Source organism: Pogoniulus pusillus, chromosome 22 (genome assembly GCF_015220805.1).
Source record: "Pogoniulus pusillus isolate bPogPus1 chromosome 22, bPogPus1.pri, whole genome shotgun sequence".
Classification (NCBI taxonomy): Eukaryota; Metazoa; Chordata; class Aves; order Piciformes; family Lybiidae; genus Pogoniulus; species Pogoniulus pusillus.
This window is the reverse complement of record NC_087285.1, coordinates 1,726,060-1,749,829: the sequence shown is the minus strand read 5'-3', so window position 1 is coordinate 1,749,829 and position 23,770 is coordinate 1,726,060. Positions and strand designations below refer to the sequence as shown.

The window sequence follows — 23,770 nt, the reverse complement described above, 5'->3', positions numbered from 1 at the left end:
GCGAGAATGGCAGTGCCATTTCTAGCATACATCACTCTAATTAATTTTTTTTCACTATGGTATCTCGCATCGGCTAAAAGATGCACAATTTACACACTGTTCTGTTCTCAGTTAAGAGAAGTGCCCTCTCCTGACGCCTGCTAAACTTGGCTCCCAGTATAAGGTTTGTCAGAGTGTAACACATTTGTGAAAGTTGTGTGGAACTGCACACAAACATCCATGTTACCACCTCGTCTCAGAAATTCTTTCAAGGTTCCTGTTCTCAGATATCGCACATGAGCTCCTCTAACACGTTGCCAATTATTTTATGGAAAGGCAACTAGAAGAGGTCATTAATTAAAGCACCAAATATACAAACGCTGAAGAGAAGGCGCTAATGGACAATAGCAATGGATGGGCCATTAATGGAACCACTGAAGTGTTAATTTCAAGAGATTCAAACAGAAATTTGGTAATCAGTAAGAGGAAAGAGAATTGATCTTTAATTATCAGAATGCTGGGAAGTGTGAACTGATTGAGACATGTATAACGAGGTCCTAGGAATAGATAAGGCTTAAGAATCCTAACCAGAATCACCTAGTGCTAACCAGAGTCTGTGAATGGCAAGCAGAGAAATACCCCAGTGTCAGGCACTCATCACTGGCAATGAAAATCTATTCAGATTGAATTTGCTTCTGCTGAATCAGTCTAGACATCTGGGAAATGCAATGCAATATACTGGAGAAGTGTTCAAGACCAGTCTAACTTTTAGAAACCAAAGTGTGGAGGACACACCTACAACTCTATTTAAAATATTATCATAGCTCCTTGTCCAGTTCTGGGCTCCTCAATTCTGGAAGGATGCTGAGATACTGGAATGTGTCCAGAGAAGGGCGACGAAGCTGGTGAGAGGCCTGGAACACAAGCCCTATGCAGAGAGGCTGAGGGAGCTGGGGATGTGCAGCCTGCTGAAGAGGAGGCTCAGGGCAGAGCTCATTGCTGACTACAACTACCTGAAGGGAGGCTGCAGCCAGGTGGGGTTGGGCTCTTCTGCCAGGCAACCAGCAAAAGAACAAGAGGACACAGTCTCAAGTTGTGCCAGGGGAGGTCTAGGTTAGATGTTAGGAGGAAGTTCTTCACAGAGAAAGTGATTGGCATTGGAATGGACTGCCCAGGGAGATGGTGGAGTCACTGTCCCTGGAGGTGTTCAGGAAAAGCCTGGATGAAGCACTTAGTGCCATGGTCTGGTTGATTGGACAGGGCTGGGTGCTAGGTTGGACTGGATGATCTTGGAAGTCTCTTCCAACCTGGCTGATTCTATGATGGAGTAAAGAGGGAACTGGTAGAAATAACTGTACTGTACAATACTGGAATGGATTCTGTGATCACTCATTTTGATTGACTCAGCCTAAGGGACTGTGCTTATTAGCATGTGAGACTGGAGAGGGGCGTCCTCAGGGTTCAAAGTGAAACTGAATTTCACTTGAATCTTTGCTTGTTTGAAATGAAGAAGTAGTAGGTGTCTTGCACAACACTACTATAAACTGGGCTGAGGTTTTTCTCATGGGAATGATGGGCCCAGTTCAGGTTGAAATAAACTGAGCCTGTGGTGTAACTGGGGTATGAACTCTTAATTAGAATCAGCAAGTAAGAGAGGGTGCAGTTACACCCAGACTACTCTCTGAGAAGTTTAGAAAGCACAAGGTTGCAGTCTGAAACATAATTTGTTGTGAGTGTTCTATTGGACTCTCCCACAACATCCTTATTTTTGCCATCAGCAGCTGGAACTGGTTTTGGAGAGTTCCAAAGCTCACTTGTTCAATCTCATTGCTTTGCAGAGACCTTTTAATACTCAACCCCCCTTTAAGTGAGTTCTGAAAGTCAGTGCTCAAAAGATCTGCAGAGGCTTGCAAGCCCCTTCTCCCAGCAATTGTCCTGATTGTTCAATACAGGCCTCCATCCTGCAGGAATGTAGCTGCTTACCCTTACCTCAGGCAAGGGACAGCAGGAGAAAAATCTCCCACTCCTTTGAGAGCATTCATAGACCTTTCCCAGAAACAACACCTTTACAGAGACCACTGCCTCTACACAAGGCCTTCAGGTGTTGCCTTAATTTCACTCTCACACAAAAAAGGATCCTGGTTTCCAATGCTACACTTTGGAACTGCAGCACAGCACAGTGTGGGAGTTTGCCAATATCCCATGCCACTGGCCTGCATTCGAACAATCCATTACTAGTCATGGGGTGACAGTCCTGAAGAGGAACAGGTAAAACAAGACCAACATTTTTCAGATAGAATGAGAAAGAGCAATAAGGAGAATGTAAATGCTCCAACACAAACACAGAAAATCATACTGAGACAACTTCCCACTACCATCAAGAAGCCTCTGAATTCAGAATCTACAAGCAGGCCAAAATCACATGCCCTTTCCCAAACTCATCTCAGATTTCTCTTCAGACAAATTCCTTGGAAGTGGCTTCCCTTGAAGTGAATCCTGAGAGAAAGTGAGATAAGAAATTAGCAGGAGCAGCTGAAACTACCCCCACTCCTGATACAGCTATTTCTAAACTGTAGATACACATTATTGTTTGAGGCCATCAGCCTTTGATTTCACTTGGCTGAGTTTTTTGTTTGGTACAGACAATTTTTCTTCTGACTTAAAATTTTGAGTGTAACCACTGATGCCATTTCCAGATAAAAATTTCTTCTGCAGGAACTATCATCACATGTTCTACCCTGGATTCCTTCCTCTCCTAAGGCATGAAGCCTTTGGCTGTACTGACTCCATGATAATGAGAGAAAAGATAACTGTACTGTTCCTGGTGCTCTGCTGGTGTATCTCTATCTACCTGTTCACCTCCAGCCTCAGCTGGTCCATGAACTGGTCCATGAACTACACGGCAGCAACTGCCATGTAGTTCCCCAGAGGAATTCTCAGGCAATTCCATCCAATTTATGACCTTTGAGCCTGGAAGCCACCACAAAGGGGTTGCTTACAGCATACCTCAGACCACAGCTTGGCCTTGAGAAGCTCCAAACACATTCCTCTCAGAAAGATTTATTTTCAGATCACTCCAATTTCCCCTCCATAACATCCACTCCAAAGGCAAGGACTTCTTCCCAAAATCCTGCTCATGGGGTGGTGATTTCCTCACCAGTGACCATGACAAGTGATCTTCACACATCACACTCTGCTGAGGGAGTTCCAAGGAGCTTTTATTGTTTTGTATCACTAGGTATTTGACTATCAGAAAATGAGAGAGACAGCAAATATCACACAACTTTGTAGCTCATTACTGGTTAATGAAAGGAAAACAAAATGTTTCCTGACACCCTATACAGTGCCCTAAATACCTGTAAAGGTCTATTTAATGAGAAGCAACACATATTTTAATTCTCTATAACCATAGGGGGGAAATGGAATGTTGACTTCAACCTTACACTACGGAAAACAAGCATATATTGCTCAAACCCCACACTTCAGAGTAAGGAGAAGATGCAAAACTCCTGCTCAAACAGGGCAAGTGTGCCAACATCAGTCATTTCCAATGGAATCAGCTTCAGCCTGTTATTAAGGGATTCCTTTGCAAGAGCCACTGAATTCTCCTGAAGATCTGCTTGCCTGATCTTGACCAGACTGAAGAAAATTAAACACTATTTCAGAGCCCTCTACTTAAGACAAAATACACAGAAGAGGTGATGCAGAGAATATCTAGGTTCGGAAGCAGTAGTGCTCACAATCATGCATCAAGTATCAGTGCAATCAGCATGCAACAAAGACCTCCTGCATCCACAACACAACTGCAAAATATATATGTGAATATAGTACTGCTCAAGCAGAAGAGAGGGTTTTGCTCCCTCTCAGAGAACATTTGTAGCTCTCTGTTGCTTCTTATTTTTTTTAATTGTTGTTTGTTTGTTTTGAGGTTGTTTGGTCTGTTTTCTTTCCCTCTGAGAATATTACCTGGTGAAGACAGACTCACTCTCTCCTCACTTACTGATGGGTGAGCCAAGGGTTTTGATCAGAACTGACATTATGCTCCATGCCTCTGTTTGCAGCACAAGCTGCTTCTGCTGGTCTGGAACTCATATCTTCAGAGAGGGGAGCCTGCAAAGAACACAGAGGTGAGGCTAAGATTTGGCTGAGGAAGGAAAGCAATCATCTGCGCGACACATAGAGGGCACATCTGCCACCACTGCACGTGTGACAACACCCTTCTCTACCCAGAGCCAAAAACCAGTTTGGAGCAGGTGCTGAGTCTCTGATATGAACAGCGAAGATTTGTGGACAGCAAAAGGATGCTGGTGCAACTTTTATGGTTCTGGGGAAAGTGATCCAATACACTAAGAGTCAAAAGTAGAAGTTTGGGCCAAATAGTAAAATGCCATCTAATTTTTAAATACAAGGATAGGTTGTGGGGTGGCTCTAAAATGGTGTTACTGTTCATAGGCCTTCATCTGCTGGAGTCTTGTGAAGTGCTACACAGATCCATGCAAAACCAAACCCGTGAAGTCTGCTCTGGAACCACAGTTCTAACGAACCCGCTCACAGGCTCGCACAAGGATAGCACCACATAGGACTCGATTTTAGTACATAAAAAAGAATGTAGACAGCACCTACATTGAGAAGCAATTGAGAAGTCACCGATACATGTGCCAAGTCCTCTACTGTGGTTGTCTCTAACTATCCCCACACAAGAACCCCCCATGCCATCGCGGTATCTCTTCAAAACTAAGCCGCTAAAGAGATCCATTACTGGCTCCCAGGCCTCAGTCCCGATGCCGGGCTGCCCATGCACAGTACCGCTCGCCTCGTCCTGCTCGGGTCCCTTACCTGTGCACCCGAATCTCCTCCTTCACCGAAGTTGGCCGCGTTTTGTGAGCACACCGAGCTCTGCTGTGGGGCAGCGCCGGGAGTCACCCCGGCGGGGAAGCAGGGCAAGAGGGGTCCGAGGAAGCGAAAGTCGCTGCTCAGGGTGCCGGTGGCCAAGCAGACGTCGTAGACCAGGCTGCGGGGAAGGGAGCCCGCGTCGCTGTCGGGCACAGCCGTCGGGAAGGTGGGCAAGGGCTCGGCGCGCTTGCGCCGGTCCCGCCGCAGCTTCGTGAGCAGCGCGGCCAGGCCGGTGGCCAGGCAGAGCGCGGAGACGCAGGCCAGGCAGGCGATGAGGTAGAGCGTGAGCGTGTGGTCGGGCTCGTGGGGCGGCGGGTGGTGGGCGAGGCTTGCGTGGGCGTCGGAGAAGTCGCGGAGCAGGGCGACGGCGAGGGTGGCGCTGGCCGAGCGCGGCGGCTGGCCGCGGTCTCGCACGAGCACGACGAGGCTGTGTCGGGGCGCGTCGCGCTCGGCCACGGCCCTGGCCGTGCGCAGCTCGCCGCTGTGCGGCCCGAGGCGGAAGAGCCCCGGCTCCGTGGCCTTGGCCAGCTCGTACGACAGCCAGGCGTTCTGGCCCGCGTCCGCGTCCACCGCCACCACCTTGGCCACCAGGTAGCCCGCCGGCGCCCAGCGCGGCACCAGCTCGCCCGCGCCCGCGCCGCTCTCGCCGCCCGGGTGCAGCACCACCGGCGCGTTGTCGTTCTCGTCGCGCACCAGCACGCGCAGCACCGCCTGCGCGCTCAGCGCCGGCCAGCCGCCGTCCGTGGCGCGCACCCGCACCTCCAAGGCGCGCAGCCGCTCGTAGTCCAGCGCCCGCACCACGTACACCTCGCCGCTCTCCGCGTTCACCGACAGCGCGGGCTGCTCCGCGCCCTCCCCGCGCACCAGCGCGTACTGCACGCGCGCGTTGCTGCCCGCGTCCGCGTCGCTCGCCTGCACGCGCCCGATGCGCACCATCGGCCTGTTGTTCTCCGTCACCCACAGGCTGTACAGCTCCTGGCTGAAGGCGGGGGCGTTGTCGTTCACGTCCCCCACCTGCACCCACAGGCTTTCAAGGGCGCTCAGGCGCGGCTGGCCCCAGTCCGTCGCTCGGATGCTGATGTTGTACTCTGCCCTCGTCTCCCTGTCCAGCGCTGCGCTGGTTCTCAGCTCGTAGAAATTCCCGATGGTGGGTGTGAGAATGAAGGGCAAATCCCCCTCGATGATGCACTCTGTTCTGCCGTTGTCGCCGGCGTCCCTGTCGCGCACGCTGAAGAGTGCCACGACTGTGCGTGGCGGAGCGTCCTCGGGAATGGAGGCAGTGTGTGAGGTCAGCGCTATCTCTGGGGCGTTGTCATTTACATCCACGACCTCCACCTGGACTTTGCAATGCGCAGACAGACCCCCACCATCGGTGGCTTTCACCATCATCTCATGGTTTTTCGTTTCTTCATAGTCCAGTTTTCCAGACACGCGAATTTCCCCCGTCTCAGGGTTTAGTTCAAAGAACTTATGAGACCCGTCCGATGCTTGGCTGAAAGTGTACTGCACTTTCCCGTTGGACCCTTCATCGGGATCCCTAGCCACGACTCTCACTAACAGCTCCCCTGGGCGGCTGTTCTCGGGCAGGCGCACTTCGTAGATATCCCGGCTGAACATCGGGGTGTTGTCATTGGCATCCAGCACCACGATTCGGACCTGAGCCGTGCCTGACTTGGGCGGCGACCCCCCGTCAGAGGCAATCAGGAGTAAATTCATGTCTCGTTGCTGTTCTCTGTCGAGTTGCTGCTCCAGGATGAGCTCTGGGTATTTTGCACCACCTTTTCTTGTTCCAGAAGTGAGGGAAAAATGCGTATTAGACTCGAGGCTGTAGTTCTGCAAGCCATTGCTGCCCACGTCCGTATCTCGGGCGCTTTCTAGTGGGAAACGGGATCCTGGAGTTGTCGTTTCGGGAATCTCTAAAACCATTTCCTTCTCGGGAAAGACAGGAGAGTTGTCGTTCACGTCAGCAACCTCCACCTCCCCTCGGATCAGCTGCAACGGGTTGTCCAAGAAGAGTGTAAAGAAGAGGGTGCAGGTCTCGCTCTGCGGACAGATTTCCTCTCGGTCCAGAGACTCCTTGGCCGTCAGCACTCCGCTGCTCGGGTTCAGGCGGAAAAGCTGCTGGCTCCCCTCGGACACAACGCGCGCCTTGCGAGCCGCCAGCTGGCTCGGAGCAAGCCCCAGGTCCTGCGCGATATTGCCCACCAACGAGTCCCTCTCCATCTCCTCCGCCAGAGAATAGCGGAGGCTTTCGGCCGCGCTCTGCCACACGCAAAGGCACAGAAGGAAGACGATCACTTGCCTGGGGCTGCCTCCGCTCCGTCTCCCGTTCCACGCCATTCCTCTCCACAAAAGCCAGCCAGCCTCCACCCCGCTTTCCGACATTTGCAAGCAGTGTCCCAGGTCCCGCTATCTTTTCCAGGTAGGGCGGGCAAGGTCTTCTGCAAGCTCCCGAGCAGCCCGGCTGCGTTTCCCTCTGCCTTTGCAGAGCCGCTCGCTCGTCTCTTTTTGTCTGCAGATGCTGCAGAGCCTGGGCGGAGAGAGGAAGCTCCCAGTCCGTGGTCAACACTGCCACCCAGCGTCGGCACCGGGAATCGTTACTCCGCTTCTGGCCTGTGCTGCTGCCGTGGACTTTCTGTTGCCGCTGTTTGTCCTTTCCATGAGGGAGCCAAAAAGCCAGTTCCAGGGGTAAATACCGATCGCAAAGTGCTCCCTATCACCCGTGCTCCCCATCACCCGAGCTCAGTACCACATGGGAATGAAAATGCTGTTTCTAGCATATATCACCCTAATTCGACTGTTTCACATTCTGTATCTCACCTCACTGTAAGGACACCCATTTTAAATGCTTTTCTGTATTGAGAGGAGTGTCCTCCCTTGCCACCTGCTGACGCTGGAATTCATGTTAAGTTGTCTCTAATACATTCGTGAAACGTTTGCCCAGGCAGCAACTAATTCCTACAAAAGGCAAAGAAACAACCAGGAGAGTCTAGAAATTACCCCTAAGGTACACAAATGCTAAAGAGCGAGAGTTAATAAACAGCAGTGATCAGGCATCTAACGACACTGATGGACGAGTCACTAAAGGAACCATTCAAATGTAAACTCCTAGAGCTTCAATCCAAAGCTTTCTAAACTATAACGGGAAAAGAAAAAAAAAAAGCCATTAACTACGAGATTTTTGAGGAGTGTTCTGAGAATACACAAAGCTTGTGATGAGATGCTTAGGGGCAGGACCAAACTCAATCCAACAGTGAAACTCAGAGGAATAACCACAGTGAAATGGAAGTGGGAGGGGAGAGTGTTTCTGAGTACAGCTTGGCAATGTGAGCTGGGATCCTTGCCAGAGACCAGCTAAAACACCCGTGGATAGAGACTATGAGGATCGACTGACACTGGGATTGCACCTGCAGACCCACTAGCAAGCTCTGGGAAAGGCACACAAAGTATTGGAGATATAGACAGCTGCTTCCACTCAGACCAGTCTAACTCTTACATAACAAAATACCTCAAACCCAAGCAAACAAACAAAAAATGCAGAACAATGTTTACAGCACGTGCAGCTTTGCTGAATAAAACCAAGAAGGGGATGTTGAGGATGAAATAAGCTTACTTGTGAAATATTTGATGTCATTAAGTAATTGCTTTATATAAGGTTAGACCAAAACCTTTTTTGTTAGCTCAGCCTGAGGGAATGTGCTGAGCATGAGGGACTGCAGACTGTAACTGAACTTCACTTGAACCTTTGCTTAGTCTAAACGCAGAAGTACTGGGAGTCTTGGACAATGAGATCCCAGGTATCTCCCAGACAACACAGAAGGATGTTGAAAGTAGATGAATAGCAAAATTCAAAAGATGTAACTGCCTTCGTCATAGAGGCATCAAGAGTGGCTGCTGAATAAACTGATTGGACAAGAAGTCTTGGCATGTTCACAGTTTTCCTCAAGCTGAAATAAATCATCTATTTAGCAAAACATCAAATTTAACCTCTTCTTGACAGTCACTCAAAGAGGGAAGTAGCACATAAAGCCCTGGGTTTGAGATAAGGAGTTTAATAGAAATAATACAATGTACAATTACCTTAGCACATCATAAACAGCAGCAGAGGCAAGCCAGCCATAAAATGATCCCCACTCCCCAAGCCTGCATCCAGCCAACTAGAAAAGACCAACAATGTAAAAACTCAAAGCAACAACTGGAAACAGGAAGCCTCTCACGTTGCAACCTGAACTTCAAGCCCCCTGACACTTTAGTCTAGACAGCACTTTCATCATAAAGCTGCCATGACAGCAGCAGGGTATCAAATATCAGCAGATTCACCTGAACCCACGGCATTACCCACCACTTATTCCATGCCTTCTACACCATATCCAGCAGCAATTTACACCAAACAAGATACCTCACACATCATTCATTGTCCATTCTCATTCAAAATGAGATCACTCTGTGGTGCACAACAGACTTCTTCTGCACACGTTCTGGAGCTCCACCCTGTTCCAGTACAATCTGATTCAGTCCAAACTGTAGGGCTGTGTTTCCACACCTCAGGCAGTTGATGCCAGCGACTCCTTCCAGCCCTCCAAGTAAAGCAAGGAATGGCTTGCATTCCAGTGCTCTGCTCCAACATATCCAGCTGTCACACTAGAAATATAGGTGGGTTCAACCTCTCATCATTTGATGGCATCAGGGTACACTGCCCCTGTGTCTACTAAAGCTTTATACTCTTGTGGACTCTATGTGAGAAGCATCAGACACACACAGTCCAACCCAACGGTCCCTCTCCTCCATCTTGTTGGAAGCAGGCAGCCTCTAATTCTGTCTGGAATCATTTGCCTTCCATGAAGATGCTTTGGAAGGCACTTCAGGAGGACCAGAAGCAGTATCAGTTCTGCTCCTTTTGAGCAATTTCCCTCTAGAAGCTGGGGCAGTCATCTGCTGAGAACTGTCTTGTAATTCATATACTCATGCAGCTAGGACTAAAGTGGATTTTCCATGCACCTTCCTCATATCCTCCCCATGGTCACCTATGTAAAACTACAGAGTACTCCTTGGTGTGCAACTCTGAGATTCTCTGTCTTGGACAGGAAAGCACCTGCTACTCATAGCCAAAACATGGGACCATACAGCTGGGGAATGGGACATGTTCTCTTTGAGTTGACAGTCCAGGACAGTTCCTTCACAGCTGATGCACATGTCTGTACAGAGGAAAAGAAGCATTCCTCATATTGCTGGTGTATGGTAGTTGTTTCATCCATGATTTGTCTTTGGCCATCCTCTTTCAAGGCCAGGGATAAAGACTGACCACCTCTGCCTCTTCCTCTTGTTCCCATGATAGTCTTGATTCATCCTCATCCTTCACCAGATGTGCTGCTTTCCTTCTGTGTTTCTTTTTCTGCATGGGGGTGACCAATACTGTCACAGACAAGTTCTCTGGTGCAGCTGCCATGGCTGCTGTTGGGGTCTGAGTAGCTGTGCTGCCTGCTGGTCTGCCTGTAGCTCCAGAGACCTCCTATTGCCCCTGAGGTCTCTGAGCAGTGAGAGAGGGCCTTGATAGACATGGGCCAGGCCCCAACACATCACTGTGACTTCAGCAGCATGTCAGGATTTGCAGTTGGCCAGGGATAAAATTCCAAAATACCAGAGGTGCCCACTGGCCTAGGTCCTGCCCATACTCTCCCCCCTCACCCTGCCACTATCCAGCCCTGAGGCATGCCTTAAGGTGGTATTCTTGGGAAAGACATCCATCACTCTGCACAAAACCTGGCATGCCAATAACCAACACAGCAGCAGCACAGCTCTAAGCCATTTCCCAGAGGTGACACACAGCACCAGAGAGAGAGCACATACAAGACATTAGCACATTGCCCCAGGCACCCCCAGAAAGCAAATACACTGCAAACACATCACAGAGGAAAAAAAAAAAAACAACAGCCAAACAAAATAAATGCTAATCATATACAAAACTCTCTTAACAAACTTCAAGCCTTAATTGAATCTTCTTATCTCACTTGTCTTTATCTCAACCCTTTCCTCTCCTGCCAAAACACACTGTCTTGGTTAAGGCAGCCTGCCTTCTGAACCCTATGTTGAGAGGCCAAGAAATGGACTGTTCTGGGTTGACAGAGCCCAGTCTCACAAGCCTCTCTTCACCAACACAAATGGGAGGGAAAGCAACACAGAAAAAAACTTCAGAGCTGAGATAAGGGATTTAATGAGATAATACAATGCACAATGGACTCAGCCTGTCTGCAGAAAAACACAGCAAAATGCAGAGGCAGCAGCAGAAGCCAGTGAAGAAAAGGCCAACACCCTAAAAACAGAAACAAGAAGCAGCAACCAGAATAGGAAGCCTCTCATGTTATAATCTGAACTTCAAGCCCCATGATAGTTTTCTCCAGACAGCATTTCTGTTTGGAAGCTGGCATGACAACAACATGGTATTGAACACACATCAGCAGATTCAACTCAGCCCCTGACACAGCATAGCCAGCCAGTTAGAACAGAAGATTATTCTTCTGTATTTAGCATTGTTCTGACCTCACCTTGAGGACTGTGTGCAGTCTGGGTCTCACACTTTAAGAAGAATGTAAAGGCACTGGAATGCATCCAGAGGAGAGCAAAGGATCTGGGAAGAGGACTGAAAGAACAGCCCTTGTGAAGTCACTAAGGATTTGGGTTTATCTAGTTTGCAGAAAAGGAGGCTGTGGGCTGACCTCATTGCTCTCTACAGCTTCTTGATGAGGGCAAGTGGGGGGAGAGGAGTTGGTCTCTTCTTCCTTCTATTCTATATTATTCTATTCTATTCTATTCTATTCTATTCTATTCTATTCTATTCTATTCTATTCTGTTCTACTCTATTCTACTCTACTCCTCTCCCAACACCATTAGAGCTGCTGTTATTTCCAAGGCAATTCCAAAGACAGAGAGCACCTTAACTCTTTCTTGGGTCAAAGGAATGTCTCAAGAATTTTGCTGCTCTCCCCTACAGAACATGAAACTGCTGTACTCAAAGGGGTGAAATCTCTTTTTTGCCTGATGAGCTGAAATTGTCAGTATCAAAATGAATGAATGTAAGCAGCTCTGAATTCACTAGGAAGCCCTTGTGCAGCATCTACAGATACACAATGACTCTGTGGAGAGACACAATGAGAAGACAACAAAACACACAGAGCCCACACATCTTCAACAGAGATATCCAGAACCCAGAGCAGAAAAATATCCTCAGGCTTGCACCATTTTTACACAGTGCTCACAGCTTCCTGGTTTTCCTGACCCAAGATGAGAACCATGTGCAGTTCCTTGAGCACATAATTTGTCTGCCCGATTTTGTCATTGCATCACAGCATGGAATAAGAGGTCCACAGTCTTGACTGGACAAGTGACAGAAGAACTTGTCTGGGGCCTTGTGTCTAACCTCATTCATGAAACATTGCAAAAAACAGCTGTAAGAAGGCTGAAGCATATTATTTCCTGAGGAACGACAGCATTGGTCCCTCCAACCATGGCACAGTGCTGTGTTGGCAGACTGGGCAGATGCTCTCCAGGAACTTGAACTTGCTTCTACTCTTCTGTCTGCTCTGAAGTTTATCTTGAATGACTGATGTGCAGAGGGAAGCAGAAAGACAAAGCATTGCCCTTGCTGTTGCCACGCCATGGTGGCAGACAGCATCCATCTGGAGATTCTCCATGGGAAGCAAATCTGAGCAGCACCAAAGGGATTTCTGGCCTCTGTGAGCTGAATGGAGCCACCAGTCCAGTCTGGGACTGAAATACAGATCTCTGTCCACATGAAACTTTTAGGCTGTTTAGATTAACAAGCTGAGTGTGGTTACAGGTGCTCAGCACTCAGAGCAAGCTGGTCCATGACTGAGGAATTACAGGTTTCTGGAACAGACCAAGACTGTTGCTATGATTCAGTCTCTCAGACTGGGAGCCACCCACTTTGCTCTGAGAACAGCATGTTTCCAGGTTGCTCTGCTTTCCCCTCCATAGAATCCACTCCAAAGGCTTGGATTTCTTCCCAACATCCTGCTCTTGAGAAATTACTTTCTCGATGATGACTGTGAGAAGTGATGTTCCAAAGAGCACACTCAGCCATTGGAGTTCTAAGAAGGTTTTATTGTCTTCTGTTATCAGGCATCTGACAGTTAAGAGGAATTACCACATGACTTCAGAAATCATTACGGGTTAATGACAGGTAAACAGAAAGCTTCTTCATGCCTTATATGTCTTAAGTTCACTGCTAGCATTTCAGCCAATTTTGTTGCTAAACCACAAACAGTGCTTTTAACTCTCTAACATTTCAGGTTTTTCAGCATAATGTCTTAATTTCAACTTTATGAATAAAAATAATCAACACATTGCTCAAAGCCCACTCTTCAGAGACAGAAGAACCTGTGAACTCCTGCTCAGAGTGTCAATGTCACCCATTTTTGATGTAATCAGCTTCCTTCTGTTATTAAGCAATTCCTTTTTAAGCACCACTGAATTCTGCTGAATATGTTTGCCTGGGATTGACCAGACTGCAGAAACTTAAGACACTGTAACAGAGGCACACAAAAAACAAACACAGAAAATGTGATGTGGGAGGAAGTTACCTCAAAGATCTGCCTCCAGTTTTCAGTATTTCCCTTAAAATTCAGAAGCAGGATCAGTCTCACAAGCATGCACCAAGTCTCAGTGTAGTCAGCATGCAACACAGGCCTCATCCTCCCTCCCTCCATGTCACAATTACAAAATACCTGCACGAATAAAGGAGTGCTTAAGAGGGGAGAGGGGTTTGCTTTCTGGCAAAGAGTGCTTGTACCTCTCTGGTACTTCTTAATGGGTGTTTGGTCTCTTTGTTCTCTATTCCATGTCAGAACGTTAGCCGGTGAGAACAGACAAGATTGCTTTTCTCCTCGCTTACTGACGGGTGAGCCAAGGGTTTTGATCAGAACTGACATGTAGCACCACCCCCCCCGTCTGCAGCACAAGCTTCTTCAACAGGTCTGGCACCCATGTCTTCAGAGAGGGGAGCTCTGCCCTGCAAAGGAGAGACAGGGAGGCTGTCATTGGGTGTAGAAGGTAAGCAGGCATCAGAAAGAAGTTTAGAGGGCATGTGTGACACCAGTCTGCTCTAACCAGAGCCAAAGGGGAAGCTGCAGCAAGGTGAAGGTTCTCTGACCTGAACGGGGGAAATATAAAACCAGAACCCTCCTCCACTGTGGACATCACACAGGCATTGCTGTGAACCCTTTGTGGCTCACAGAGGGTAATTTAATGTAACAAGAGCCTGAAATTACAGATTCTGACAGATGCTAAATGCCATTTCATTATGGATTGTGATGGATTGTGGGATGATCATAAGATAAGGAACTTCATCCTCACATTTGGCACTTCACAAGTGGATCCCTGAAAAGTACTAGAATCAGAAAAGAGAGGAACTGATTTAATGACCTCCTCTTGCCTCTGCCATGCTATTTGTGCAGCTGGAGTGTGACGAGAGTCTCAGACATGACTCTTTCTATGATCCTGGTGATAATGGGAAGAAAAATGCCAGGATCAAGTGGCTGGATCAAGAAGGGGTTGAGATGATGCCAATGTCAACAACACTGCTCATACAAGACAGAAAATTCTAAAGCCATTTAACAGGAGAGAAACTGACCTCTATGGCCTCCTGCATCTTGTCAGATAGATTGAGTTCAGCACTGACACAACCTCAGCAGTTGGCAGCACAACACATGATATCCTAACAGCAATGTAGGTACTCCAAGGGCACTGTGACACCACTTTATGTGATTGTCCACCAGGTCTTGGTTGATGCTGGATAGGACAACTACATTTGCAGTGGTGCCGTTACTGCTATGGATACCCACAAGCTCTACTCAATGTGTGCACAGAACCAGCTGTGCTGGCTCACAAACCCATAGCTCTGAAATGTCCTCGTGTTAGTGTTACTTCCCTGTGTAGGGAAAGCAAAGAATTAAACTAAGATGAACACTACTGACATAGAAGTGGATGTGGATGGTAAGAGTAAAAAAGTACTTGAAGAGCAGCTGAGATGTAGCTGACCTGCCTGGGACATCCCCACCAACTGCTTTGAGACACCAACTTCACCTCCTCCTGCCACACGAGATCCCTCTTCACCATCTCGGCACCATCCCTGTGCTAAGGGGAAAATACCACGCCACTCTTTGAACCATCTCTGCTCCCCTTCACCTCGACCCCCTCCAGTACCTCACCTGTGCAGTGCAGTCGCCTCCTTCCCCGAGTCTCGACGACTCTTGCGAGCACACCGAGCTCCGCTGGGGGGCCACACCAGGAGTCACCCCCGCAGGGAAGCAAGGCAAGAGAGGCCCCAGGAAGTGAAAGTCGCTGCTCAGGGTGCCGGTGGCCAAGCAGACGTCGTAGACCAGGCTGCGGGGAAGGGAGCCCGCGTCGCTGTCGGGCACAGCCGTCGGGAAGGTGGGCAAGGGCTCGGCGCGCTTGCGCCGGTCCCGCCGCAGCTTCGTGAGCAGCGCGGCCAGGCCGGTGGCCAGGCAGAGCGCGGAGACGCAGGCCAGGCAGGCGATGAGGTAGAGCGTGAGCGTGTGGTCGGGCTCGTGGGGCGGCGGGTCGTGGGCGAGGCTTGCGTGGGCGTCGGAGAAGTCGCGGAGCAGGGCGACGGCGAGGGTGGCGCTGGCCGAGCGCGGCGGCTGGCCGCGGTCTCGCACGAGCACGACGAGGCTGTGTCGGGGCGCGTCGCGCTCGGCCACGGCCCTGGCCGTGCGCAGCTCGCCGCTGTGCGGCCCGAGGCGGAAGAGCCCCGGCTCCGTGGCCTTGGCCAGCTCGTACGACAGCCAGGCGTTCTGGCCCGCGTCCGCGTCCACCGCCACCACCTTGGCCACCAGGTAGCCCGCCGGCGCCCAGCGCGGCACCAGCTCGCCCGCGCCCGCGCCGCTCTCGCCGCCCGGGTGCAGCACCACCGGCGCGTTGTCGTTCTCGTCGCGCACCAGCACGCGCAGCACCGCCTGCGCGCTCAGCGCCGGCCAGCCGCCGTCCGTGGCGCGCACCCGCACCTCCAAGGCGCGCAGCCGCTCGTAGTCCAGCGCCCGCACCACGTACACCTCGCCGCTCTCCGCGTTCACCGACAGCGCGGGCTGCTCCGCGCCCTCCCCGCGCACCAGCGCGTACTGCACGCGCGCGTTGCTGCCCGCGTCCGCGTCGCTCGCCTGCACGCGCCCGATGCGCACCATCGGCCTGTTGTTCTCCGTCACCCACAGGCTGTACAGCTCCTGGCTGAAGGCGGGGGCGTTGTCGTTCACGTCCCCCACCTGCACCCACAGGCTTTCAAGGGCGCTCAGGCGCCGCTGGCCCCAGTCCGTCGCTCGGATGCTGAGGTTGTACTCTGCCGTCGTCTCCCTGTCCAGCGCCGTGCTGGTTCTCAGCTCGTAGTAGTTCTCCAAAGTGGGTGTGAGGGTGAAGGGCAAGTCCCCTTCTATGGTGCACTCTGTTCTACCGTTGTCGCCTGAGTCCCTGTCCCGCACGCTGAAGAGTGCCACGACGGTGCGCAGCGGAGCGTCTTCGGGAATGGATGCAGTGTGTGAGGTCAGCTGTATCTCCGGCGCATTATCGTTGACATCCACGACCTCCACCAGAACTTTGCAATGAGTAGATAGACCCCCGCCGTCTGAGGCTCTCACTGTCATGTCGTGTTTTTTCATTTCCTCGAAGTCCAGTTTTCCTGCCACCCTAATTTCCCCCGTGTCAGGATTCAAATCAAAGAGATGCTGCGTCCTGTCCGACGTCTGGCTGAATGTATACCGTACTTTACCGTAGGACCCTTTGTCGGGATCTGTGGCCACAACTCTGACCACCAGCTGCCCCTGGGGGCTATTCTCGGCTAGACGCACCTCGTACACCTCACGACTGAACACTGGCGTGTTGTCATTAGCATCCAGCACCACGATTCGTATCTGAGTAGTTCCTGATCTGGGTGGAGAGCCTCCATCAGTGGCAGTGAGGATTAAACTCAGCTCTTCCTGCTCTTCACGGTCCAGCTGTCTATCTAAGATGACCTCAGCATATTTTGCTCCATCACTTTCTGTTTCTACAGCAAGGGAGAAATGCGAGTTGGACTCGAGGCTATAGTTCTTCAAACCATTACTTCCAACGTCCTTGTCACGGGCACTTTCTAAAGGGAAACGGGACCCTGGAAGTGTAGTTTCTAGAATCTCTAAAACCATTTCCTTTTCTGGGAACACAGGGGAATTGTCATTCACGTCAAGAAGCTCTACCTCACCTCGGACCAGCTGCAATGGGTTGTCCAAGAAGAGTGTAAAGAAGAGCGTGCAGGTCTCGCTCTGCGGACAGATCTCCTCTCGGTCCAGAGACTCCTTGGCCGTCAGCACTCCGCTGCTCGGGTTCAGGCGGAAAAGCTGCTGGCTGCCCTCGGACACAACGCGCGCCTTGCGAGCCGCCAGCTGGCTCGGAGCAAGCCCCAGGTCCTGCGCGATATTGCCCACCAACGAGTCCCTCTCCATCTCCTCCGCCAGAGAATAGCGGAGGCTTTCGGCCGCGCTCTGCCACACGCAAACGCACAGAAGGAAGACGATCACTTGCCTGGGGCTGCCTCCGCTCCGTCTCCCGTTCCACGCCATTCTTCTCCACAAAAGCTGCTCAGAGCTCTCCCTGCTTGCCGACATTTGCAGCAGGGTCCCAGGCCGAGCTGTGTTTGTCAGGGATAGCGGAGGTCTTCTGCAAGCCCCGGAGCAGCCCGGCTGCTTTCCCCAGCGCCGCTCCCGAGCAGCTCGCTCGGCTCGTTTTGTCTGCCGGTGCCGCAGAGCCTGGGCGTGGAGAGGAAGCTGCCGGTCCGTGGTCAACACTGCCACCCAGCGTCGGCAGTGGGAATCGCTCCTCTGCTTGTGGCCGGCGTTGCTACCTTGGGATTTATTACTTCCAGCTGCTCTCTCCTTTCCAAAACGGAGCTAGGAGTCTGATGTAAAGGAAAAACCTCAATAGGAAGGTATTCCACATCGCCCAAGCTTAGTACCACACGAGCATGGCAATGCTGTTTCTATAACACTTCACCTTTATTGTTATTTTTTTCACATTCTGTATCTCACATCCCCAAAAGGAAGTGCAATATATATGCTTTTTGGTCCTGATTTGAGAGAAGTATCTTCCTCCTCCGCTTGATTACCCTGCCACCTGGCTTAAACTTTCTCAGCTGCACACGAACATCAAAGGACTGCAATCTGTTCACATGTTCTGGGAGTACACAGGTCTTTCTCCTCTGGTCTTACCACCTGAGCTTGTAAACGTTCTGAAGATTTACCTGCTTAGAGGTCAAACCTGAACTCCTGTACCTGTGGAAGTACATGCAGCCAGCAGCTGTTTGATACCATTGGGAAGAGAAAAGTTAGGTGAGCTCATAAATTAACCTCGTGGTGCACAGGCACTGACTAGCAGGACTTAACGGTGGCAATAGCAACGAGAAGGGATCCAACGATTGCGATCAAAGGAACTATTGAAATATAAACTACAAGTGGTTGAATCAGAAATTTCCTAAACAGGTGAAAAGAAACAGTGAAAATAAAGTATCAGAAAAGACCTGATAGGAAAGAGCAAAGTGAATTTGAGAATTTTGAGGGAGGGTCTGGGATTATGCAGCGTTTATGATTAGATGATTAGAGGCAGTATCAAACTTGGCAACAGCGAAGCTAAAAGGAACAGCCAGGGGGAAGAGAAGGTGGGGGTGGGGGGATGGGTGGGGGGGTGGTAAAGCGGTTCTAAGAAGAGTCTGGCAGCGAGTCAAGATCTGTGCCGGAGATCACTCTCCATGGCCAGACATCCATCTCTGACCCTGAAGATTGACAGATTGAGCTGCCAGTCCAGCCTGAGACCAAAATATAAACCTCTATGCACATGAAGCTTTTTGGCTGTTTAGCTGAACAAGCTGTGCACGGTTGTAAGTGCCCAGCATCCACAGTGGGCTGTTACATGAAACACAGGATTGACCACAGGATTCTGAAACAGACCAAGACTGTTGTCCTAATTTGCTCTCTCTCAGGGGGGAGTCCTCCACTTTGCTATGACTTCTGAGAATGGCATATTTCCAGGTTGCTATTTCACCCTCCATAAAATCTACTCCAAAGGGTCAGATTTCTTCCTGAAATCCTGCTTTTGGGGATGCAAATTCCTTGGCGATGACTATGACAAATGATCTCTCAGACGGCACATTCAGCTAAGGAAGTTCTAAGTGGGTTTTATTTCCCATTATTCAGTGTTTGACACTCAAAAAGAAATCTCACGTGACTTTATAGATCATAACAGGGTATAGAGTCATAGAATCAACCAGGTTGGAAGAGACTTCCAAGATCATCCAGTTCAACATAGCACCCAGCCCTATCCAGTCACCCAGACCATGGCACTAACTGCCTCATCCAGTCTTTGCTTCAACACCTCCAGGGACAGTGACTCCATCACCTCCCTGGGCAACCCATTCCAATGCCAATCACTCTCTCTGCCAACAACTTCCTTCTAACATCCAGCCTATACTTCCCCCAACACAACTTGAGACTGTGTCCCTTTGTTCTATTGCTGATTGTCTGGGAGAAGAGACCAACCCCCATCTGGTTACAACCTCCCTTCGGGGAGTTGTAGACAGCAATGAGGTCATCCCTGAGCCTCCTCTTCTCCAGGCTAAACACTCCCAGCTCCCTCAGCCTCTCCTCATAGGGCTGTGTTCCAGGCCTTTTGTCAGCCTCGTCGCCCATCCTTGGACACGTTCCAGCACCTCAACATCTCTCTTGAATTGAAGAGCCCAGAACTGGACACAGTAATGGTGAGAGGTAAAAAAAGGGCAATGAAAGAAAAACAGAAAGCTTCTTGATGCTCTAAGTTCTACTGACCTTTCAACTCATTGTAAACACTTTAGTCAATTTTGCTGCTAAATCATAATCAGTGCTTTTAATTCTCTACATCTTCTATGATATTACATCCCAAAATCTAAAATGTTTGTTTCAAATTCATGCTATGGGGAAAAAAATAAAAGCATGCATTGCTCAAGGCTCACTCTTCAGGGTCAGGACAACCTGTAAACTCCTGCTCAAACAGAACTATGCCAACCTCAGCTGTTTCTAATGCAATCAGCTTGTGCTTGTTACTAAGAAATTCCTGTGCAAACACCACTGAATTCTGTCGAACATCTGCTTGCCTGGGATTGACCAGACTGCAGAGAAGTAGGAAATTGTTACAGATCAATAAAAATCAAACAAACCAAAACATAGAATATAGGATGTAGGAGGAAGTTACCTCAAACATCTGCTTCCAGGTTTTCCTCCTAAGATTCAGAAGCAGCAGCAGTCTCGCAAGCATGCATCAAGTCTAGGTGCAATCACCACACAACACAGTGCTCATTTCTCATCCACGTCACAAGTACAAAATACCTACGTGAGTAAAGTACTGCTCTAGAGGGGAGGGGATTTTGATCTCTCACAGAGAGGACTTGCACCTCTCTGGTACTTTTCAGTGGGTGTTTGGTCTTTTTGCTCTCTTTTCTGCGCCAGGATGTTAGCCAGTGAGTACAGACAGGATTGTCTTTCTCCTCACTTACTGATGCGTGAGCCAAGGGGTTTGATCAGAACTGACATGTAGCTCCACCTCCGTTCGCAGCACAACCTCCTTCAGTGGGAGTGGGACCTGTGCCTTCAGAGAGAGGAGCTCTGCCCTGCAAATGAAAGGCAGAAGAGTCTGTCATTGCGTGTGAAAAGCAAGAAGACGTCAGAGAAGCTTAAGGCACGTGTCTGGTACTTCTGCGTGTGTGACAGCAGTATAATCAACCCAGAGGCAAAGAGGAGTTGGGGCCAGACAGTGAGGTCTCTGACCAAAACAAGGACACATCTAAATCCAGAAAACCTCCTCCGCTGCAGGTATCACAAAGGCTCTGCTGCAAACTTTTAATGAGTCTGAGGGTGTAAGTTAAAATCATAAGAGCCCAATATACCCCCCCTTATCATAAACAGCACATACTTTGCTCACTGCATGGGTACGACTCACTGTGGTGACACAACAAATCCATGTTCCTGATTCATCGGCATTTCATGATTCAATTACCCCATTTTATGCTGACAAAACCCTTGATCTTAGATGAACACTCACGACACAGAGCAAGCTGCAGGGAGCTCTGATAGGTCAGCATTCGCAAGAAGATGACACACCTCCGAATCGCACGGTAAGACACAGCTAGGGTCTTCCGCTAATCTCTCCTCGTTCCAGTGGCACCTTAAACACCGGATGTACAATGCTGACAGCCCTGACTCCCAGGTCCCAATCCTCACCTCGCACTGCCCTCTCCGTGCTCCCCCTCGCCTCACCTCCGGTTCCTCACCTGTGCAGTCCTGTCGCCTCCTTCCCCGAGTCTCGACGACTCTTGCGAGCACACCGAGCTCCGCTGTGGGGCCACACCAGGAGTCACCCCCGCAGGGAAGCAAGGCAAGAGAGGGCCGAGGAAGTGAAAGTCGCTGCTCAGGGTGCCGGTGGCCAAGCAGACGTCGTAGACCAGGCTGCGGGGAAGGGAGCCCGCGTCGCTGTCGGGCACAGCCGTCGGGAAGGTGGGCAAGGGCTCGGCGCGCTTGCGCCGGTCCCGCCGCAGCTTCGTGAGCAGCGCGGCCAGGCCGGTGGCCAGGCAGAGCGCGGAGACGCAGGCCAGGCAGGCGATGAGGTAGAGCGTGAGCGTGTGGTCGGGCTCGTGGGGCGGCGGGTCGTGGGCGAGGCTTGCGTGGGCGTCGGAGAAGTCGCGGAGCAGGGCGACGGCGAGGGTGGCGCTGGCCGAGCGCGGCGGCTGGCCGCGGTCTCGCACGAGCACGACGAGGCTGTGTCGGGGCGCGTCGCGCTCGGCCACGGCCCTGGCCGTGCGCAGCTCGCCGCTGTGCGGCCCGAGGCGGAAGAGCCCCGGCTCCGTGGCCTTGGCCAGCTCGTACGACAGCCAGGCGTTCTGGCCCGCGTCCGCGTCCACCGCCACCACCTTGGCCACCAGGTAGCCCGCCGGCGCCCAGCGCGGCACCAGCTCGCCCGCGCCCGCGCCGCTCTCGCCGCCCGGGTGCAGCACCACCGGCGCGTTGTCGTTCTCGTCGCGCACCAGCACGCGCAGCACCGCCTGCGCGCTCAGCGCCGGCCAGCCGCCGTCCGTGGCGCGCACCCGCATCTCCAAGGCGCGCAGCCGCTCGTAGTCCAGCGCCCGCACCACGTACACCTCGCCGCTCTCCGCGTTCACCGACAGCGCGGGCTGCTCCGCGCCCTCCCCGCGCACCAGCGCGTACTGCACGCGCGCGTTGCTGCCCGCGTCCGCGTCGCTCGCCTGCACGCGCCCGATGCGCACCATCGGCCTGTTGTTCTCCGTCACCCACAGGCTGTACAGCTCCTGGCTGAAGGCGGGGGCGTTGTCGTTCACGTCCCCCACCTGCACCCACAGGCTTTCAAGGGCGCTCAGGCGCGGCTGGCCCCAGTCCGTCGCTCGGATGCTGAGGTTGTACTCTGCCCTCGTCTCCCTGTCCAGCGCCGCGCTGGTTCTCAGCTCGTAGTAATTGTTGAAAGTGGGTGTGAGAGTGAAGGGCAAGTCCCCATCGATGATGCACTCTGTTCTGCCGTTGTCGCCGTCGTCCCTGTCCTGCACGCTGAAGAGTGCCACCAGGGTGCGTGGCGGAGCGTCCTCGGGAATGGAGGCAGTGTGTGAGGTCAGAGCTATCTCCGGGGCATTGTCGTTCACATCCACGACCTCCACCTGCACTTTGCAATGAGCAGAATTACCACCGCCATCTGTGGCTTTTATCACCATCTTGTGGTTTTTCGTGTCCTCAAAGTCCAGGTTGCCCACAACCAAAACCTCACCCGTGTCAGGATTAAGATCAAAAAGCTGTGCCGAACCTTTCGATAGCTGTGTAAAGGTGTACCGGACTTTCCCGTAGGACCCTTCGTCAGGATCCGTTGCCAGGACTCTGGCCACCAGTTGCCCTGGGGGGCTGTTCTCGGGCAGACGCACCTCGTATACCTCCTGACTGAACATGGGGGTGTTGTCATTGGTATCCAGCACCACTATCCGGATCTGAGCCGTTCCAGATCTGGGTGGTGAGCCTCCGTCGATGGCGGTAATGAGTAAACTCAGCTCCTTCTGCTCTTCTCGGTCTAGTTGCTGGTCTAGAAGGAGCTCGGCAAATTTTGCTCCGTCTTTCTCCGTTCCAAGAGAGAGGGAGAAATGAGAATTGGAACCAAGAATGTAATTCTGTAAGCCATTACTGCCTGCATCAGCGTCTTGAGCAGTGTCCAGAAGGAAACGGGACCCAGGAGATGTGGTTTCGGGGATCTCAAAAACCATCTCCTTCTCGGAGAATGTAGGGGAGTTGTCGTTCACGTCAACAACCTCCACCTCACCTCGGATTAACTGTAAAGGATTGTCCAAGAAAAGCGTGAAAAAGAGCGTGCAGGTCTCGCTCTGCGGACAGATCTCCTCTCGGTCCAGAGACTCCTTGGCCGTCAGCACTCCGCTGCTCGGGTTCAGGCGGAAAAGCTGCTGGCTCCCCTCGGACACAACGCGCGCCTTGCGAGCCGCCAGCTGGCTCGGAGCAAGCCCCAGGTCCTGCGCGATATTGCCCACCAACGAGTCCCTCTCCATCTCCTCCGCCAGAGAATAGCGGAGGCTTTCGGCCGCGCTCTGCCACACGCAAACGCACAGAAGGAAGACGATCACTTGCCTGGGGCTGCCTCCGCTCCGTCTCCCGTTCCACGCCATTCCTCTCCACAAAAGCCAGACAGTGTCCTCTCAGCTTGCCGGCGTCTGCAAGCAGAGTCCCAGGCCGAGCCGTGTTTGTCAAGAATGGTGAGGAAGGTCTTCTGCAAATCTCCGAGCAGCCAGGCAGAATGCCCCTGCGCCCTTGCCGAG

General features: G+C 51.4%; 3 protein-coding genes across 7 annotated transcripts in view; all 3 read right to left on the bottom strand.

The window, feature by feature from the left end:
• LOC135185084 (protocadherin beta-16-like) overlaps positions 1 to 23,770 on the bottom strand; it is a 95,350-nt gene extending 71,580 nt beyond the window's left edge. For 2 of the 5 annotated variants that reach the window (XM_064161428.1, XM_064161426.1), the window contains exons 1-2: positions 21,224 to 23,770; positions 20,450 to 20,563 (exon numbers count right to left, since the gene is read on the bottom strand). In XM_064161428.1, the coding sequence (XP_064017498.1) occupies positions 20,474 to 20,563; positions 21,224 to 23,620 (2,487 nt within the window). In that variant the 5' untranslated portion in view covers positions 23,621 to 23,770 and the 3' untranslated portion in view covers positions 20,450 to 20,473. Of the gene's footprint in view, positions 1 to 4,071; positions 4,090 to 13,827; positions 13,898 to 20,148; positions 20,564 to 21,223 lie in introns of those variants that run through there. The other 3 variants (XM_064161427.1, XR_010306352.1, XM_064161425.1) reach the window with 3 other exon arrangements.
• On the bottom strand, positions 3,177 to 7,335 carry LOC135185082 (protocadherin beta-15-like). Its single transcript, XM_064161422.1, has 2 exons — positions 4,816 to 7,335; positions 3,177 to 4,089 (listed from the first exon to the last, which is right to left on the bottom strand). The coding sequence occupies exons 1-2, from the start codon at positions 7,255 to 7,257 to the stop codon at positions 3,976 to 3,978; spliced, it is 2,556 nt and encodes an 851-aa protein (XP_064017492.1). The 5' UTR covers positions 7,258 to 7,335; the 3' UTR covers positions 3,177 to 3,975.
• LOC135185086 (protocadherin beta-15-like) lies at positions 12,970 to 17,659 on the bottom strand. The gene is made up of 2 exons (XM_064161429.1): positions 15,096 to 17,659; positions 12,970 to 13,897 (listed from the first exon to the last, which is right to left on the bottom strand). The coding sequence occupies exons 1-2, from the start codon at positions 17,535 to 17,537 to the stop codon at positions 13,805 to 13,807; spliced, it is 2,535 nt and encodes an 844-aa protein (XP_064017499.1). The 5' UTR covers positions 17,538 to 17,659; the 3' UTR covers positions 12,970 to 13,804.

Excerpts from the sequence above, each read along its gene's own strand:
- LOC135185082 (XM_064161422.1), bottom strand. The coding sequence starts at position 7,257 with ATGTCGGAAAGCGGGGTGGAGGCTGGCTGGCTTTTGTGGAGAGGAATG. Across the intron at positions 4,090-4,815 it reads GAGGAGATTCGGGTGCACAG|GCTCCCCTCTCTGAAGATAT; the intron begins GTAAGGGACCCG and ends TGTTCTTTGCAG.
- LOC135185086 (XM_064161429.1), bottom strand. The coding sequence starts at position 17,537 with ATGTCGGCAAGCAGGGAGAGCTCTGAGCAGCTTTTGTGGAGAAGAATG. Across the intron at positions 13,898-15,095 it reads GAGGCGACTGCACTGCACAG|GGCAGAGCTCCCCTCTCTGA; the intron begins GTGAGGTACTGG and ends TCTCCTTTGCAG.